We start from the raw sequence: 19,807 nt of genomic DNA on the forward strand, positions 1-19,807 counted from the left end.
TACACTTAGCACCGGTCCTTTTCCCTATGTGTGTGTGTGTGTAGGAGTGAATGTATGTGAGTGAGAAGGGCATATATGAGCTCAGCAGTAAGACAATCTGGGGTGGTCCATTTAGCGTAGCAGTGTTACATACTAGTGGTGCTAGGGACAGCTGTATGTTCACCCGCAATTGCTAATAACCCATCCACAACCGCCTGACTATATGTGATAAAGTGAAAATCTCAGGCCCACTCCCGATTCTAAACCGCTAATATAGAAAATGCGCTGTAGGCTACACTCAGACGGTGGAATTTTTTTTTTGACAGGGTGCAGGATTTAATTTATCTTAATATAGAATTTCTGACATTTTGGTAGGCTATTTGTTAGTCAGCTTGTCTATAATTAGATACATGCAGCTTCTCTCCTGTCATTATATGTTGCCCTAGAAGACTAAATAAACCCTCACGAGAATAATGTTATAAATTGACATAATGACCGCTTCAATCTAGTTGAAATCAGTAAAGTTTTTTCTGTCATCTCAGCTTCTTTGGGGCTCCCAAGTGACGCAATGGTTTAAGGCTCTGCATTTCAGTGCAAAAGCAACACTACAGTCCCTGGTTCAAATCCAGTTTGAATCACATCTGCCTGTGATTGGGATTCCCATAGGGTGGCATGCAATGGCCCAGTGTTGTCTGGGTTTGGCTGGGGTAGGCTGTCTTTGTAAATAAGAATTTGTTCTTAACTGGCTTGCCAAGTTACATATAGGATAAATACAATTATTTCTTGGAGCAAAGATGTTTAGGGACCGGGGGGAAACAGGAAAGATTTTTCTGCGCAAAATGTCCAAATGACTTCAGTTTGACGGTTGTAAGGAAATAGATGCATATTTTATGTGGATGAAATACTATCAACTTTTATGATGCTGATAAAGACAGCACCTCTACAGAAGGTCCCTAACTGCACATTCACATTCTCTCAAGATGCTGATACAAAGAAATCATATTTCTCCACTCCTGTTCCCAAGTCAAAATTGTGCCTACATTTTGGTGTATAATTTTACTGCATGAAAGGGTTATTCTTTCTGCAGGAGTTAATATTAAGGCTATGTGAGATGTTATAGGCCTATAGTCAGTGTCCAGATTTCAGTTTCCATTTAACCCATCTCAACAATAAACTACAGCTCGCTTGCCATCCCATAGGCCTATTTGAAGTCCCCATCTTGTAACTGTGGAATTGGTATAGCGCCTCACAATCATCACCAAATCTTTCCCAAACATTACTTTTCTGGCCCTCACTTCTCTTTTTTTTCAACTCTCCATTTTGCAGCTTTTTGCGTTAAACTTTTCTGACTGGCGATTGGTGTGTAGGCTATTTGGTGGGAGTACAGTTAGTCCCTAAAGCTTAGGGTAATGCACTAATGCCAGATAGCCTAAAATAAAGAAAAACCTCAATGTAGCCAATAAATTGCACAGCAATGATACATTTATGGATTTTTAAAGGTATTGTTTTCTCTTTACTCAACCCGCCCTTCATCCTCCCTAAACTGTGGGTTATGAGTCAACACGCGTATCACTATTTCAATACCTAATTAGAGGAAATAGGGAGGAAGTAGAGGGGTTAACCAGGACGTAGAGGGGTAACCATGAAGGAAAGGGCGTTTCCTCTCGCTGCAGGGTGTCTGTACATACATAGCATGTATTTTGTTATAGGCTAAGAGTGTTGTGTAGACACAGTACTCGTGACCCATTCTCAGAATTAGCATTCATCGTCACAAGTTGGGCTATTCTTGTTTACCTCCGGTCCTGCTGTTGGGAGTTGAAGGCTGTGTAACGTCTTGTTGTAGTTCAGGAATAGATAGTAGCTACAGTGGGGTAAAAAAAGTATTTAGTCAGCCACCAATTGTGCAAGTTCTCCCACTTAAAAAGATGAGAGAGGCCTGTAATTTTCATCATAGGCACACTTCAACTATGACAGACAAAATGAGGGGGGAAAAATCCAGAAAATCACATTGTAGGATTTTAAATGAATTTATTTGCAAATTATGGTGGAAAATAAGTATTTGGTCACCTACAAAACAAGCAAGATTTCTGGCTCTCACAGACCTGTAACTTCTTCTTTAAGAGGCTCCTCTGTCCTCCACTCGTTACCTGCATTAATGGCACCTGTTTGAACTTGTTATCAGTATAAGAGAAACCTGTCCACAAACTCAAACAGTCACACTCCAAACTCCAGTATGGCCAAGACCAAAGAGCTGTCAAAGGACACCAGAAACAAAATTGTAGACCTGCACCAGGCTGGGAAGACTGAATCTGCAATAGGTAAGCAGCTTGGTTTGAAGAAATCAACTGTGGGAGCAATTATTAGGAAATGGAAGACATACAAGACCACTGATAATCTCCCTCGATCTGGGGCTCCACGCAAGATCTCACCCCGTGGGGTCAGAATGATCACAAGAATGGTGAGCAAAAATCCCAGAACCACACAGGGGGACGTAGTGAATGACCTGCAGAGAGCTGGGACCAAAGTAACAAAGCCTACCATCAGTAACACACTACGCCGCAAGGGACTCAAATCCTGCAGTTCTAGACGTGTCCCCCTGCTTAAGCTAGTACATGTCCAGGCCCGTCTGAAGTTTGCTAGAGAGCATTTGGATGATCCAGAAGAAGATTGGGAGAAAGTCATATGGTCAGATGAAACCAAAATATAACTTCTTGGTAAAAACTCAACTCGTCGTGTTTGGAGGACAAAGAATGCTGAGTTGCATCCAAAGAACACCATACTTACTGTGATGCATGGGGGTGGAAACATCATGCTTTGGGGCTGTTTTTCTGCAAAGGGACCAGGACGACTGATCCGTGTAAAGGAAAGAATGAATGGGGCCATGTATAGTGAGATTTTGAGTGAAAAAAACCTCCTTCCATCAGCAAGGGCATTGAAGATGAGACGTGGCTGGGTCTTTCAGCATGACAATGATCCCAAACACACCGTCCGGGCAACGAAGGAGTGGCTTAATAAGAAGCATTTCAAGGTCCTGGAGTGGCCCAGCCAGTCTCCAGATCTCAACCCCATAGAAAATCATTGGAGGGAGTTGAAAGTCTGTGTTGCCCAGCAACAGCCCCAAAACATCACTGCTCTAGAGGAAATCTGCATGGAGGAATGGACCAAAATACCAGCAACAGTGTGTGAAAACCTTGTGAAGACTTACAGAAAACGTTTGACCTCTGTCATTGCCAACAAAGGGTATATAACAAAGTATTGAGATAAACTTTTGTTTTTGACCAAATACTTATTTTCCACCATAATTTGCAAATAAATTCATTAAAAATCCTACAATGTGATTTTCTGGATTTTTCTTTTTGTCTGTCATAGTTTAAGTGTACCTATGGTGAAAATTACAGGCCTCTCTCATCTTTTTAAGTGGGAGAACTTGCACAATTGGTGGCTGACTAAATACTTTTTTGCCCCACTCTATATGGGGCTGCCTGTGTAACGTCTTGTTGTTGAGGTCAGGAATAGACAGTAGTCTATAATAATAATATCGATGTGGAGTAGAGGAAACTGGCCCTGGAACAACCAGGCCTCTGGGAGTGAGATGCTGTGTCTTGTTGCTACAACACTCTGAGGAGTGTGTTATGAAGACAGTGTTTACGCCTGCCTGGCCTGGCTCCTGAACTGCAGGGAGGTGATGGTTGGCTGGTGTTGTTTTTTGCAGGGTAGGGGGTTGTACTGTAGATGTTGTGACATTGTCTTCACCCCCACCACTATCATCTTCACTGAAGGAGTTACTACCAGAGATGGCGCCGTGACAATGGGGAGGGAGGAAGGGGAGGATGGGGATTGGCAGAGAGATATGTCAGGGTACCACTAACAGGATGTGAGGTCATGGAGAGGCTGAACCCAAACACAGGTTTTTAGGAACCAAACAGAGAAAAGGGTGGGAGGAATGTCGTCAGGATCCTCAGGGAGAGAAAGGATGGGATTCCCCTACATTCCCCTCTATTTTGGACTGACCATATACAGGCTTAGATACTGGCCTCCTCATCCTGGATGCAGTGATGGTGTGTAACATATAGTGATGGTGTGTAACATATAAGTTTAGTGTGTAACATATAAGGATGGTGTGTAACATAGTGATGGTGTGTAACATACAGTGATGGTGTGTAACATATAGTGATGGTGTGTAACATATAGGGATGGTGTGTAACATATAGCGATGGTGTGTAACATATAGTGATGGTGTGTAACATATAGGGATGGTGTGTAACCTATAGTGATGGTGTGTAACATATAGTGATGGTGTGTAACCTATAGTGATGGTGTGCAACATATCGTGATGGTGTGTAACATATAGTTTTGGTGTGTAACATATAGGGATGGGGTGTAACATATAGTGATGGTGTGTAACATAGGGATGGTGTGTAACTTATAGTGATGGTGTGTAACATATAGGGATGGTGTGTGACATATAGTGATGGTGTGTAACCTATAGTGATGGTGTGCAAAATACAGTGATGGTGTGTAACATATAGTTTTGGTGTGTAACATATAGGGATGGTGTGTAACATATTAACATATAGGGATGGTGTGTGACATATAACATATAGTGATGGTGTGTAACATATATGGATGGTGTGTAACATATAAGGATGGTGTGTAACATATAGTGATGGTGTGTAACATATAGGGATGGTGTGTAATATAAGGATGGTGTGTAACATATAAGGATGGTGTGTAACATATAGTGATGGTGTGTAACATATAGGGATGGTGTGTAATATATAGTGATGGTGTGTAACATAAGGATGGTGTGTAACATATAAGGATGGTGTGTAACATATAGTGATGGTGTGTAACATATAGGGATGGTGTGTAATATATAGTGATGGTGTGTAACATAGGGATGGTGTGTAACTTATAGTGATGGTGTGTAACATATAGGGATGGTGTGTGACATATAGTGATGGTGTGTAACCTATAGTGATGGTGTGCAAAATACAGTGATGGTGTGTAACATATAGTTTTGGTGTGTAGCATATAGTGATGGTGTGTAACCTATAGTAATGGTGTGTAACATATTAACATATAGGGATGGTGTGTGACATATAGTAATGGTGTGTAACATATAGGGATGGTGTGTAACATATAGGGATGGTGTGTAACATAGGGATGTGTGTAACATATAGGGATGGTGTGTAACATACAGTGATGGTGTGTAACATATAGTGATGGTGTTTAACATATAGTGATGGTGTGTAACATATAGTGATGGTGTGTAACATATAAGGATGGTGTGTAACATATAAGGATGGTGTGTAACATATAAGGATGGTGTGTAAGATAGTGATGGTGTGTAACATACAGTTATGGTGTTTAACCTATAGTGATGGTGTACAACATACAGTGATGGTGTGTAACATATAGTGATGGTGTGTAACATATAGTGATGGTGTGTAACATATAGTGATGGTGTGTAACATATAGTGATGGTGTGTAACATATAGTGATGGTGTGTAACATATAAGGATGGTGTGTAACATATAAGGATGGTGTGTAACATATAGTGATGGTGTGTAACATATAGGGATGGTGTGTAATATATAGTGATGGTGTGTAACATAGGGATGGTGTGTAACATATAGTGATGGTGTGTAACATATAGGGATGGTGTGTGACATATAGTGATGGTGTGTAACCTATAGTAATGGTGTGCAAAATACAGTGATGGTGTGTAACATATAGTTTTGGTGTGTAACATATAGGGATGGGGTGTAACATATAGTGATGGTGTGTAACATAGGGATGGTGTGTAACTTATAGTGATGGTGTGTAACATATAGGGATGGTGTGTGACATATAGTGATGGTGTGTAACCTATAGTGATGGTGTGCAAAATACAGTGATGGTGTGTAACATATAGTTTTGGTGTGTAACATATAGGGATGGTGTGTAACATATTAACATATAGGGATGGTGTGTGACATATAGTGATGGTGTGTAACATATAGTGATGGTGTGTAACATAAGGATGGTGTGTAACATATAAGGATGGTGTGTAACATATAGTGATGGTGTGTAACATATAGGGATGGTGTGTAATATATAGTGATGGTGTGTAACATAGGGATGGTGTGTAACTTATAGTGATGGTGTGTAACATATAGGGATGGTGTGTGACATATAGTGATGGTGTGTAACCTATAGTGATGGTGTGCAAAATACAGTGATGGTGTGTAACATATAGTTTTGGTGTGTAACATATAGTGATGGTGTGTAACCTATAGTAATGGTGTGTAACATATTAACATATAGGGATGGTGTGTGACATATAGTAATGGTGTGTAACATATAGGGATGGTGTGTAACATATAGGGATGGTGTGTAACAGGGATGTGTGTAACATATAGGGATGGTGTGTAACATACAGTGATGGTGTGTAACATATAGTGATGGTGTTTAACATATAGTGATGGTGTGTAACATATAGTGATGGTGTGTAACATATAAGGATGGTGTGTAACATATAAGGATGGTGTGTAAGATAGTGATGGTGTGTAACATACAGTTATGGTGTACAACATACAGTGATGGTGTGTAACATATAGTGATGGTGTGTAACATATAGTGATGGTGTGTAACATATAGAGATGTGTGTAACATATAGTGATGGTGTGTAACATATAGTGATGGTGTGTAACATATAGTGATGGTGTGTAACATATAGTGATGGTGTGTAACATATAGGGATGGTGTGTAACATATAGTGATGGTGTGTAACATATAGTGATGGTGTGTAACATATAGAGATGTGTGTAACATATAGTGATGGTGTGTAACATATAAGGATGGTGTGTAACTTATAGTGATGGTGTGTGACATATAGTGATGGTGTGTAACCTATAGTAATGGTGTGCAAAATACAGTGATGGTGTGTAACATATAGTTTTGGTGTGTAACATATAGGGATGGTGTGTAACCTATAGTTTTGGTGTGTAACATATAGGGATGGTGTGTAACCTATAGTGATGGTGTGTAACATATATGGATGGTGTGTAACATATAGGGATGGTGTGTAACATATATGGATGGTGTGTAACATATAGGGATGGTGTGTAACATATAGGGATGGTGTGTAACATATAGGGATGGTGTGTAACATATATGGATGGTGTGTAACATATTGGGATGGTGTGTAACATATAGGGATGGTGTGTAACATATATGGATGGTGTGTAACATATAGGGATGGTGTGTAACAAATAGTGATGGTGTGTAACCTATAGTGATGGTGTGCAACATATAGTGATGGTGTGTAACATATAGTTTTGGTGTGTAACATTTAGTGATGGTGTGTAACCTATAGTAATGGTGTGTAACATATTAACATATAGGGATGGTGTGTGACATATAGTAATGGTGTGTAACATATAGGGATTGTATGTAACATATAGGGATGTGTGTAACATATGGGGATGGTGTGTAACATATAGTGATGGTGTGTAACATATAGGGATGGTGTGTAACCTATAGTGATGGTGTGTAACATATATGGATGGTGTGTAACATATAGGGATGGTGTGTAACATATATGGATGGTGTGTAACATATAGGGATGGTGTGTAACATATAGTGATGGTGTGTAACATATAGGGATGGTGTGTAACATAGGGATGTGTGTAACATATAGGGATGGTGTGTAACATACAGTGATGGTGTGTAACATATAGTGATGGTGTTTAACATATAGTGATGGTGTGTAGCATATAGTGATGGTGTGTAACATATAGTGATGGTGTGTAACATATAAGGATGGTGTGTAACATATAAGGATGGTGTGTAACATAGTGATGGTGTGTAACATACAGTGATGGTGTGTAACCTATAGTGATGGTGTGCAACATACAGTGATGGTGTGTAACATATAGTGATGGTGTGTAACATATAGTGATGGTGTGTAACATATAGTGATGGTGTGTAACATATAGTGATGGTGTGTAACATATAGTGATGGTGTGTAACATATAGTGATGGTGTGTAACATATAGTGATGGTGTGTAACATATAAGGATGGTGTGTAACATATAAGGATGGTGTGTAACATAGTGATGGTGTGTAACATACAGTTATGGTGTTTAACCTATAGTGATGGTGTGCAACATACAGTGATGGTGTGTAACATATAGTGATGGTGTGTAACATATAGTGATGGTGTGTAACCTATAGTGATGGTGTGCAAAATATAGTGATGGTGTGTAACATATAGTGATGGTGTGTAACATATAAGGATGGTGTGTAACATATAGTGATGGTGTGTAACATATAGTGATGGTGTGTAACATATAGTGATGGTGTGTAACATATAAGGATGGTGTGTAACATATAGTGATGGTGTGTAACATATAGTGATGGTGTGTAACATATAGTGATGGTGTGTAACATATAGTGATGGTGTGTAACATATAGTGATGGTGTGTAACATATAAGGATGGTGTGTAACATATAGTGATGGTGTGTAACATATAGTGATGGTGTGTAACATATAAGGATGGTGTGTAACATATAAGGATGGTGTGTAAGATAGTGATGGTGTGTAACATACAGTTATGGTGTTTAACCTATAGTGATGGTGTACAACATACAGTGATGGTGTGTAACATATAGTGATGGTGTGTAACATATAGTGATGGTGTGTAACATATAGAGATGTGTGTAACATATAGTGATGGTGTGTAACATATAGTGATGGTGTGTAACATATAAGGATGGTGTGTAACATATAGTGATGGTGTGTAACATATAGTGATGGTGTGTAACATATAGTGATGGTGTGTAACATATAAGGATGGTGTGTAACATATAGTGATGGTGTGTAACATATAGTGATGGTGTGTAACATATAGTGATGGTGTGTAACATATAAGGATGGTGTGTAACATATAAGGATGGTGTGTAACCTATAGTGATGGTGTGCAAAATATAGTGATGGTGTGTAACATATAGTGATGGTGTGTAACATATAGTGATGGTGTGCAACATACAGTGATGGTGTGTAACATATAGTGATGGTGTGTAACCTATAGTGATGGTGTGCAAAATATAGTGATGGTGTGTAACATATAGTTTTGGTGTGTAACATATAGTTTTGGTCGACACATAAACTACTGCAGCATAAATACTGGAGGCTGAGACAGGAGGGGTCAGGAGACACTGTGGCCCCATCCGAGGACACCCCCGGACAGGGCCAAACAGGAAGGATATAACCCCACCCACTTTGCGAAAGCACAGGCCCCTCACCACTAGAGGTATATCTTCAACCACCAACTTACCATCCTTAGACAAGGCCGAGTATAGCCCACAAAGATCTCCGCCACGGCACATCCCAAGAGGGGAGCCAACCCAGACAGGAAGATCACATCAGTGACTCAACCCACTCAAGTGACGCACCCCTCCTAGGGACGGTATATGAAAGAGCCCCAGTAAGCCAGTGACTCAGCCCCTGTAATAGGGTTAGAGGCAGAGAATCCCAGTGGAAAGAGGGGAACCGGCCAGGCAGAGACAGCAAGGGCGATTCGTTGCTCCTGCCCCCAGCTGTTTGCTTAGAAATTCTAGGGACAACTAGGAGGCCTGCATCTTGTGACCGTAGCGTACGTGTAGGTATGTACGGTAGGACCAAATCAGAGAGATAGGTAGGAGCAAGCCCATGTAAATGCTTTGTAGGTTAGCAGTAAAACCTTGAAATCAGCCCTTGCCTTGACAGGAAGCCAGTGTAGGGAGGCTAGCACTGGAGTAATATGATCAATTTTTGGGGTTGTAGTCAGGATTCTAGCAGCCGTATTTAGCACTAACTGAAGTTTATTTAGTGCTTTATCCGGGAAAGTAGAGCATTACAGTAGTCTAACGTAGAAGTGACAAAAGCATAGATAGCCGTAATCACCGTCAGACACACCTGGCTAACTTGATGGGTTATGTAATCATCTGGCAAAGTCTTTTTTGTTCAGACATGCTAGCTAAACAATGTAGCATAATGCCAATCCATAGAGTACTAGCCATACAAACCGATTATCATAGCTAGCTTGGCATTCTGAGATAACATAGCTAGCTAACAGTAAGCTTTCTCCTGACAACAATTTTACTACGCTTTTTTGCCGTGTTTACTGACGCCAGCCTTATCCAACCGGTGTTGAGCGTGTACATTCATCAGTTATTCTGCGCTCTGGCACACTCGGGCAGAGTGCTGTGAAACAGTTGTTTGCGTTGACATTCTATTGAAATGGACACTTGCATAGTGGAGTCTTTTGTTAAGTTTTACTACGCAATACATTTTTTTATAAGCAGGTTTCCTAGGCATACTGACCAGCTCAAATAGACAGAAGCGTAATATATGGCAGACCAATCCAAACTCACAGCTTATGGGGCAGCAGGTAGCCTAGTGGTTATAGCGTTGGTCTAGTAACCGAAAGGTTGAAAGGTCGAATCCCCTAGCTGACAAGGTAAAAATCTGTTGTTCTGTTAACCCACTGTTCCTAGGCTGTCTTTGAAAATAAGAATTTGTTCTCAAGTAACTTGCCTAGTTAAATAAAAATTAAGACAATTGAAAATTCACAAGGCATTTCTGCCCAAAAAACTATTTTGATTTTAGAGTTCAAACGGCTCTCCTGTGAAGTATTGACCATGACATACGCCTAGTTTCCTGAAACGTGTCACACACAGTGATGGTGTGTCACACACAGTGACGTTTATGAATAGTATGGGCTCCTCCTCTTCTGTCCCTCTAACATCTCTGTCTCTTTCCTCCAGATGTGCACCCCAGCTAACACACCGGCCACCCCACCCAACTTCCCTGACGCCCTCACCATGTTCTCCCGGCTGAAGGCCTCAGAGAGCTTCACCACCAGCAGCCCCATGGCCTCCATGGCCACCTCTCCCCCTCCTCCACACGATTGCTGGGGCGTGCCACCGCCCCCCATGCCCATGAGCGGCCCACAGGGTCAGGGACTCTGGATTCAGGGGGAGCCACCCTCCCACCCCGCAGCCTGGCCCACGGGGGTCACCATTAACCCCCACACCCACCAACACCCGGCCACCGAACAGAAGGCGAGTGTGGCCATGGAGGCCGAGAGATGAGGGGCCAGGACTGGACGGCCCTGGGGGGAGGAAGGAAGAGGGAGGGATGGGTGAGGAGGAAAGGAAAGGTGAAGGTGTCTCTTTCCAATTGAGGATGGGAGGGTGGAGACAAAGACAGCGACGTAAACCAAGAAAAACCAAGCAACTACAAAATGTGGACATTTCAACATGAGGTGGAGAAAATGATTTGAATAAGGAATCAAAAGGAAAACATTTTAATGGAAAAAGCAGTGCACACATTTAGCAATAAGAGAGCAACTGAAATATTTGTTAGTTTGGTTTTCTTCTCTCTCAGTAAATGTATAGATAAGACAAAGAAATGTATGGAACTAAAGGTAATCACCATCATGCTGATGTTTTCTGACATTTAAAAGGCAGCAACTGTTTCTTCTCTTGTTCTTCTTTTCTTTTTGTCTGTCCATCCAGTGTTTTCCCTCTACTGGGGAACAGTGATAAGATGTGTTTGCGTTGCATGGAGAGAGAGAATCTGTCCATCCAGTGTTTTCCCTCTACTGGGGAACAGTGTTAAGAAGTGTTTGTGTTGCATGGAGAGAGAGAATCTGTCCATCCAGTGTTTTCCCTCTACTGGGGAACAGTGTTAAGATGTGTTTGCGTTGCATGGAGAGAGAGAATCTGTCCATCCAGTGTTTTCCCTCTACTGGGGAACAGTGATAAGATGTGTTTGTGTTGCATGGAGAGAGAGAATCTGTCCATCCAGTGTTTTCCCTCTACTGGGGAACAGTGTTAAGAAGTGTTTGTGTTGCATGGAGAGAGAGAATCTGTCCATCCAGTGTTTTCCCTCTACTGGGGAACAGTGTTAAGAAGTGTTTGTGTTGCATGGAGAGAGAGAATCTGTCCATCCAGTGTTTTCCCTCTACTGGGGAACAGTGTTAAGAAGTGTTTGTGTTGCATGGAGAGAGAGAATCTGTCCATCCAGTGTTTTCCCTCTACTGGGGAACAGTGTTAAGAAGTGTTTGTGTTGCATGGAGAGAGAGAATCTGTCCATCCAGTGTTTTCCCTCTACTGGGGAACAGTGATAAGAAGTGTTTGCGTTGCATGGAGAGAGAGAATCTGTCCATCCAGTGTTTTCCCTCTACTGGGGAACAGTGATAAGAAGTGTTTGCGTTGCATGGAGAGAGAGAATCTGTCCATCCAGTGTTTTCCCTCTACTGGGGAACAGTGATAAGATGTGTTTGCGTTGCATGGAGAGAGAGAATCTGTCCATCCAGTGTTTTCCCTCTACTGGGGAACAGTGATAAGATGTGTTTGTGTTGCATGGAGAGAGAGAATCTGTCCATCCAGTGTTTTCCCTCTACTGGGGAACAGTGATAAGATGTGTTTGTGTTGCATGGAGAGAGAGAATCTGGCAGTGTAATGTTTTACTCTAGTATTCTCAACATGTGTCTGTGTGCAGTGTAACCGTCACGCACACTTACACACTCAACTAGCGAGCAGAAGAAACAGTGACATAGTTTTCATTACCCATCGGAAGGTGGAACTCTTCTTACCTCACCTGGTGGTCACCTGACTTTTTTCAGCCTATCAGGGATTCTCAACTGTTTGACAATGCAGAACATTTTTTTTAACTGATTGTAATTTTTCAACTCTGGTATTTTCTCATGACGATGACACTGTTCACTGCTATAGCTTTTCTTTCCAACAAAGGGTGATGCTTTACTATTAACCTGTTCTGGAAGATAGAACTGGCCACTGCAATGGTTCTGCAGATTTGGGTATGATATAAAAATCATGGTTTGATATATTAAAGTTCATGTTTTTCTTGGTGGGAGGGATGGGTGGGGTTTTGGAGGATTCGAGAGTGGGCGGGATTTGTTTATGTTGTGTTTGGGAAGAGCCAATCGGAGAAGCTAAAAATAAATCTACAGAAAAAACAGACTACTATAAATACATTGACCATTTGTAAAGCAGAACTTGCCACTTTGCATGAGGGATACTGTCTTGTAGCAAACACTTGAAACTGAGACGTGTTTCTGGCTGTTGGCGCAGGGGATACTACATGGTTTATCCCTCTGATTTATAATTTGTATAGCAGCATAATACAACTGGTTATGATCACAACGTGTACTGTGATCCTGCCTATAGCAGATTATGTAAAGCATTGATTTAAGACAATATTCACATGCAAGGTCGGCCCCGTTCAGTTTTGTTGTCCTTGGGTTATTTCAATTGAATAAAGAATATAAAATAAACCCAGCTAGAAATCTTTGTTTATGTAAGTTCTTTTTTTAGGCAGAACATTTTCAGGAAAATATCATTATAATTCTGAGTAAACCATCTTTAATTTTACTAAAAGAATGTTTCAGTTCATCCCTTTTCCATCATTTTTGTTTGAATCTGGGAATCTTGGGATGGCCTATACCTGAATGGTTTCTCAGTTTCCCCGTGTGACTGTATTACCATTCCCACAATATTTGTGGACTACCTGATAATTAACGTAGCATTTTTTGTGTTCCTAAATAAATATTGTATGTCAACCTACACAGTATGATCTCTCTTTAGTTGTGACTGAACTGAATGTAGCCATCAGTTGGCGAAAGATATAGAGATAGATTTAGAGAAGAGATGGGTAGATATAGATACAGTGCCTTGCGAAAGTATTCGGCCCCCTTGAACTTTGCGACCTTTTGCCACATTTCAGGCTTCAAACATAAAGATATAAAACTGTATTTTTTTGTGAAGAATCAACAACAAGTGGGACACAATCATGAAGTGGAACGACATTTATTGGATATTTGAAACTTTTTTTAACAAATCAAAAACTGAAAAATTGGGCGTGCAAAATTATTCAGCCCCTTTACTTTCAGTGCAGCAAACTCTCTCCAGAAGTTCAGTGAGGATCAATGTTGACCTAAATGACTAATGATGATAAATACAATCCACCTGTGTGTAATCAAGTCTCCGTATAAATGCACCTGCACTGTGATAGTCTCAGAGGTCCGTTAAAAGCGCAGAGAGCATCATGAAGAACAAGGAACACACCAGGCAGGTCCGAGATACTGTTGTGAAGAAGTTTAATGCCGGATTTGGATACAAAAAGATTTCCCAAGCTTTAAACATCCCAAGGAGCACTGTGCAAGCGATAATATTGAAATGGAAGGAGTATCAGACCACTGAAAATCTACCAAGACCTGGCCGTCCCTCTAAACTTTCAGCTCATACAAGGAGAAGACTGATCAGAGATGCAGCCAAGAGGCCCATGATCACTCTGGATGAACTGCAGAGATCTACAGCTGAGGTGGGAGACTCTGTCCATAGGACAACAATCAGTCATATATTGCACAAATCTGCCCTTTATGGAAGAGTGGCAAGAAGAAAGCCATTTCTTAAAGATATCCATAAAAAGTGTTGTTTAAAGTTTGCCACAAGCCACCTGGGAGACACACCAAATATGTGGAAGAAGGTGCTCTGGTCAGATGAAACCAAAATTGAACTTTTTGGCAACAAAGCAAAACGTTATGTTTTGGCGTAAAAGCAACACAGCTCATCACCCTGAACACACCATCCCCACTGTCAAACATGGTGGTGGCAGCATCATGGTTTGGGCCTGCTTTTCTTCAGCAAGGACAGGGAAGATGGTTAAAATTGATGGGAAGATGGATGGAGCCAAATACAGGACCATTCTGGAAGAAAACCTGATGGAGTCTGCAAAAGACCTGGGACTGGGACGGAGATTTGTCTTCCAACAAGACAATGATCCAAAACATAAAGCAAAATCTACAATGGAATGGTTCAAAAATAAACATATCCAGGTGTTAGAATGGCCAAGTCAATGTCCAGACCTGAATCCAATCGAGAATCTGTGGAAAGAACTGAAAACTGCTGTTCACAAATGCTCTCTATCCAACCTCATTGAGCTCGAGCTGTTTTGCAAGGAGGAATGGGAAAAAATTTCAGTCTCTCGGTGTGCAAAACTGATAGAGACATACCCCAAGCGACTTACAGCTGTAATCGCAGCAAAAGGTGGCGCTACAAAGTAACTTAAGGGGGCTGAATCATTTTGCACACCCAATTTTTCAGTTTTTGATTTGTTAAAAAAGTTTGAAATATCCAATAAATGTCGTTCCACTTCATGATTGTGTCCCACTTGTTGTTGATTCTTCACAAAAAATACAGTTTTATATCTTTATGTTTGAAGCCTGAAATGTGGCAAAAGGTCGCAAAGTTCAAGGGGGCCGAATACTTTCGCAAGGCACTGTATAGTCAGTTAGGCAAGGGTAATTTGGGAAAGGACACTGTGGGAAAGGCAAGTGTGGGAAAGGACACTGTTTCAGCGTCTGTGCAACCAGTAAGTACAGATAGTAGTTTAAATCCCCTCGCACAGTCCCCGCAGCCGGACAATGTTCTCATGGCTTCTGGAAGGAAATGCTGTAGGAATGCTCAACCGGTGTCGCTCATTCAGCCGACAGAAACATTCAATCGGTTCTCCCCATTAAGCAATGGGTTGGAGTCAGAGGCCGAGCCTTCTCTGATCTCTACTCCTCCCGTTATGGGGTCTGAGACGCCGAAGCCTCCCACCATTAGCTCTGACAAATTGAAAACCCTAGTCATTGGCGACTCCATTAGCCGCAGTATTAGACATAAAACGAATCATCCAGCGATCATACACTGTTTAATCTGAAGATGGTGTTGGCTAAAACTGCAGAGAATAGGGATATTGTTATCCACGTCAGCATATTGTTATCCACGTCAGCACCAACGATGTTAGGATGAAACAGTCAGAGGTCACCAAGCACAACATAGCTTCAGCGTGCAAATCAGCTAGAAAGATGTGTCGGCATCGAGTAATTGTCTCTAGCCCCCTCCCAGTTAAGGGGAGTGATGAGCTCTACAGCAGAGTCTCACAACTCAATCGCTGGTTGAAAACTGTTTTCTGCCCCTCCCAAAAGATAGAATTTGTAGATAATTGGCCTTATTTCTGGGACCCACCTACAAACAGGACCAAGCCTGGCCTGCTGAGGAGTGATTGACTTCATCCTAGCTGGATGGGTGCTCTCATCTTATTGCTACGAACATATATAGGGCTCTATATCCCTCTAGCTCCACAATGAGATAGGGTGCAGGCAAAGCAGCAGGCTGTTAGCCAGCCTGCCAGCTTAGTGGAGTCAGCTCAGCTATCCCATTAAGACCGTGTCTGTACCTCGATCTAGGTTGGGCAAAACTAAACATGGCCGTGTTCACTTTAGCAATCTCACTGGAATAAAGACCTCCTCCATTCCTGTCATTATTGGAAGACGTTATGATATCTCACATCTCAAAATAGGGCTACTTAATGTTGGAACCCTCACTTCCAAGGCAGTTATAGTCAATCAACTAATCACTGATCAGAATCTTGATGTTATTGGCGTGACTGAAACATGGCTTAAGCCTGATGAATTTACTGTGTTGAATGAGGCATCACCTCCTGGTTACACTAGTGACCATATCCCCCACGCATCCCGCAAAGGCGGAGGTGTTGCTAACATTTACGATAGCAAATAAAACATTTTTAAAAACGACTGGGTTTTCATCTTTTGAGCTTCTAGTCATGAAATCTATGCAGCCTACTCAATTACTTTTTATAGCTAAAGTTAACAGGCCTCCTGGGCCATATATCAGCATTCCTCACTGAGTTCTCTGGATTCCTATCGGACTTTGTAGTCATGGCAGATAATATTCACATTTTTGGTGACTAATTTTCACATGGAAAAGTCCACAGACCCACTCCAAAAAGCTTTTGGAGCCATCATCGACTCAGTGGGTTTTGTCCAACATGTCTCCAGACCTACTCACTGCCAGTCATACTCTGTCCCGTGGAATAAATGTTGTGGATCTTAATGTTTTTCGTCATAATTCTGGACCACCATTGTATTGCGTTTGACCTTTTAATGGCATCAGACCGAGGCTCTGCATTTGTCCTCGTGCTCCTAGACCTTAGTGCTGCTTTTGATACTATCGATCACCACATTCTTTTGGAGAGATTGGAAACCCAAATTGGTCTACACTGACAAGTTCTGGCCTGGTTTAGATCTTATCTGTCGGAAAGATATCAGTTTGTCTCTGTGAATGGTTTGTCCTCTGACAAATCAACTGTACAATTTCGGTGTTCCTCAAGGTTCCGTTTTAGGACCACTATTGTTTTCACTATATATTTTACCTCTTGGGGATGTCATTCGAAAACATAATGTAAACTTTCACTGCTATGCGGATGACACACAGCTGTACATTTCAATGAAACATGGTGAAGCCCCAAAATTGCCCTCTCTAGAAGCATGTGTTTCAGACATAAGGAAGTGGATGGCTGCAAACTTTCTACTTTTAAACTCGGACAAAACAGAGATGCTTGTTCTAGGTCCCAAGAATCAAAGAGATCTGTTGAATTTGACAATTATTCTTAATGGTTGTACAGTCGTCTCAAATAAAACTGTGAAGGACCTCGGCTTTACTCTGGACCCTGATCTCTCTTTTGAAGAACATATCAAGACTGTTTCAAGGAGAGCTTTTTTCCATCTAAGTAACATTGCAAAAATCAGAAACCCTCTGTCCAAAAATGATGCAGAAAAATTAATCCATGCTTTTGACACTTCTAGGCTAGACTACTGCAATGCTCTACTTTCTGTCTACCCAGATAAAGCACTAAATAAACTTCAGTTAGTGCTAAATACGGCTGCTAGAATCCTGACTAGAACCAAAAAAGATTAGCATATTACTCCAGTGCTAGCCTCCCTACACTGGCTTCCTGTCAAGGCAAGGGCTGATTTCAAAGTTTTACTGCTAACCTACAAAGCATTACATGGGCTTGCTCCTACCTATCTCTCTGATTTGGTCCTGCCGTACATAACTACACGTACGCTACGGTCACAAGAAGCAGGCCTCCTAATTGTCCCTAGAATTTCTAAGCAAACAGCTGGAGGCAGTGCTTTCCCCTATAGAGCTCCATTTTTATGGAATGGTCTGCCTACCCTTGTGAGAGACGCAAACTCGGTCTCAACATTTAAGTCTTTACTAAAGACTCATCTCTTCAGTGGGTCATATGATTGAGTGTAGTCTGGCCCAGGAGTGGGAAGGTGAACAGAAAGGTTCTGGAGCAACGAACCGCCCTTGCTGACTCTGCCTGGCCGGTTCCCCTCTTTCCACTGGGATTCTCTGCCTCTAACCCTATTACATGGGCTGAGTCACTGGCTTACTGGTGCTCTTCCATGCCATTCCTAGGAGCGGTGCTTCACTTGAGTGGGTTGAGTCACTGATGTGATCTTCCTGTCCGGTTTGGCGTCCCCCATGGGTTGTGCCGTGGGGGAGATCTTTGTGGGCTATACTCGGCCTGGTCTCAGGATGGTAGGTTGGTGGTTGGAGATATCCCTCTAGTGGTGTGGGGGCTGTGCTTTGGCAAAGTGGGCGGGGTTATATCCTGCCTGTTTGGCCCTGTCCGGGGGTATCGTCGGACGGGGCCACAGTGTCTCCCGACCCCTCCTGTCTCAGCCTCCAGAATTTATGCTGCAATAGTTTATGTGTTGGGGGGCTAGGGTCAGTCTGTTATATCTGGAGTATTTCTCCTGTCTTATCCGGTGTCCTGTGTGAATTTAAGTATGCTCTCTCTAATTCTCTCTTTCTTTCTCTCTCTCTCTCTCTCTCTCTCTCTCTCTCTCTCTCTCTCTCTCTCTCTCTCACTCACGCCCTAGGACCATGCCTCAGGACTACCTGGCCTGATGACTCCTTGCTGTCCCCAGTCCACCTGGTCGTGCTGCTGCTCCGGTTTCAACTGTTCTGCCTGCAGCGATGGAACACTGACCTGTTCACCAGAACTTGCTACCTGTCCCAGACCTGCTGTTTTCAACTCTCTAGTGACAGCAGGAGCGGTAGAGATACTCTGAATGATCGGCTATGAAAAGCCAACTGACATATACTCCTGAGGTGCTGACCTGTTGCACCCTCTACAACCACTGTGATTATTATTATTTGACCCTACATCTTGGCCATGTTCTGTTATAATCTTCACCCGGCATAGCCAGAAGAGGACTGGCCACCCCTCCTAGCCTGGTTCCTCTCTAGGTTTCTTCCTAGGTTCTGGCCTTTCTAGGGAGTTTTTCCTAGCCACCTTGCTTCGACACCTGCATTGCTTGCTGTTTGGCGTTTTAGGCTGGGTTTCTGTGCAGCACTTTGTGACATCAGCTGATGTAAGAAGGGCTTTATAAATACATTTGATTGATTTGATTGACTACTGTCTGTCTGTTGGTCCCTCCAGACTCCTAACTCTTGTTTAACCAGTAGACTTCTGACTGTCTGTTGGTCCTTCCAGACTCCTAACCCTTGTTTAACCAGTAGACTACTGTCTGTCTGTTGGTCCTTCCAGACTCCTAACTCTTGTTTAACCAGTAGACTACTGTCTGTCTGTTGGTCCCTCCAGACTCCTAACTCTTGTTTAACCAGTAGACTACTGTCTGTCTGTTGGTAGCTCCAGACTCCTAACTCTTGTTTAACCAGTAGACTACTGTCTGTCTGTTGGTCCTTCCAGACTCCTAACCCTTGTTTAACCAGTAGACTACTGTCTGTCTGTTGGTCCCTCCAGACTCATAACCCTTGTTTAACCAGTAGACTACTGTCTGTCTGTTGGTCCCTCCAGACTCCTAACCCTTGTTTAACCAGTAGACTACTGTCTGTCTGTTGGTCCCTCCAGACTCATAACCCTTGTTTAACCAGTAGACTACTGTCT

General features: G+C 42.2%; 1 protein-coding gene across 3 annotated transcripts in view; it reads left to right on the forward strand.

Moving 5' to 3' along the window:
• Positions 1 to 19,304, forward strand: part of LOC118397001 (UBA-like domain-containing protein 1) — a 62,781-nt gene extending 43,477 nt beyond the window's left edge. For 2 of the 3 annotated variants that reach the window (XM_052472444.1, XM_052472455.1), the window contains one exon: positions 10,774 to 13,601. In XM_052472444.1, the coding sequence (XP_052328404.1) occupies positions 10,774 to 11,100 (327 nt within the window). In that variant the 3' untranslated portion in view covers positions 11,101 to 13,601. Of the gene's footprint in view, positions 1 to 10,773; positions 13,602 to 18,776 lie in introns of those variants that run through there. The other variant, XR_008072926.1, reaches the window with a different exon arrangement.
• Positions 19,305 to 19,807: the final 503 nt, after the last annotated feature.

This window comes from Oncorhynchus keta, chromosome 2 (genome assembly GCF_023373465.1).
Source record: "Oncorhynchus keta strain PuntledgeMale-10-30-2019 chromosome 2, Oket_V2, whole genome shotgun sequence".
Taxonomy (NCBI): domain Eukaryota; kingdom Metazoa; phylum Chordata; class Actinopteri; order Salmoniformes; family Salmonidae; genus Oncorhynchus; species Oncorhynchus keta.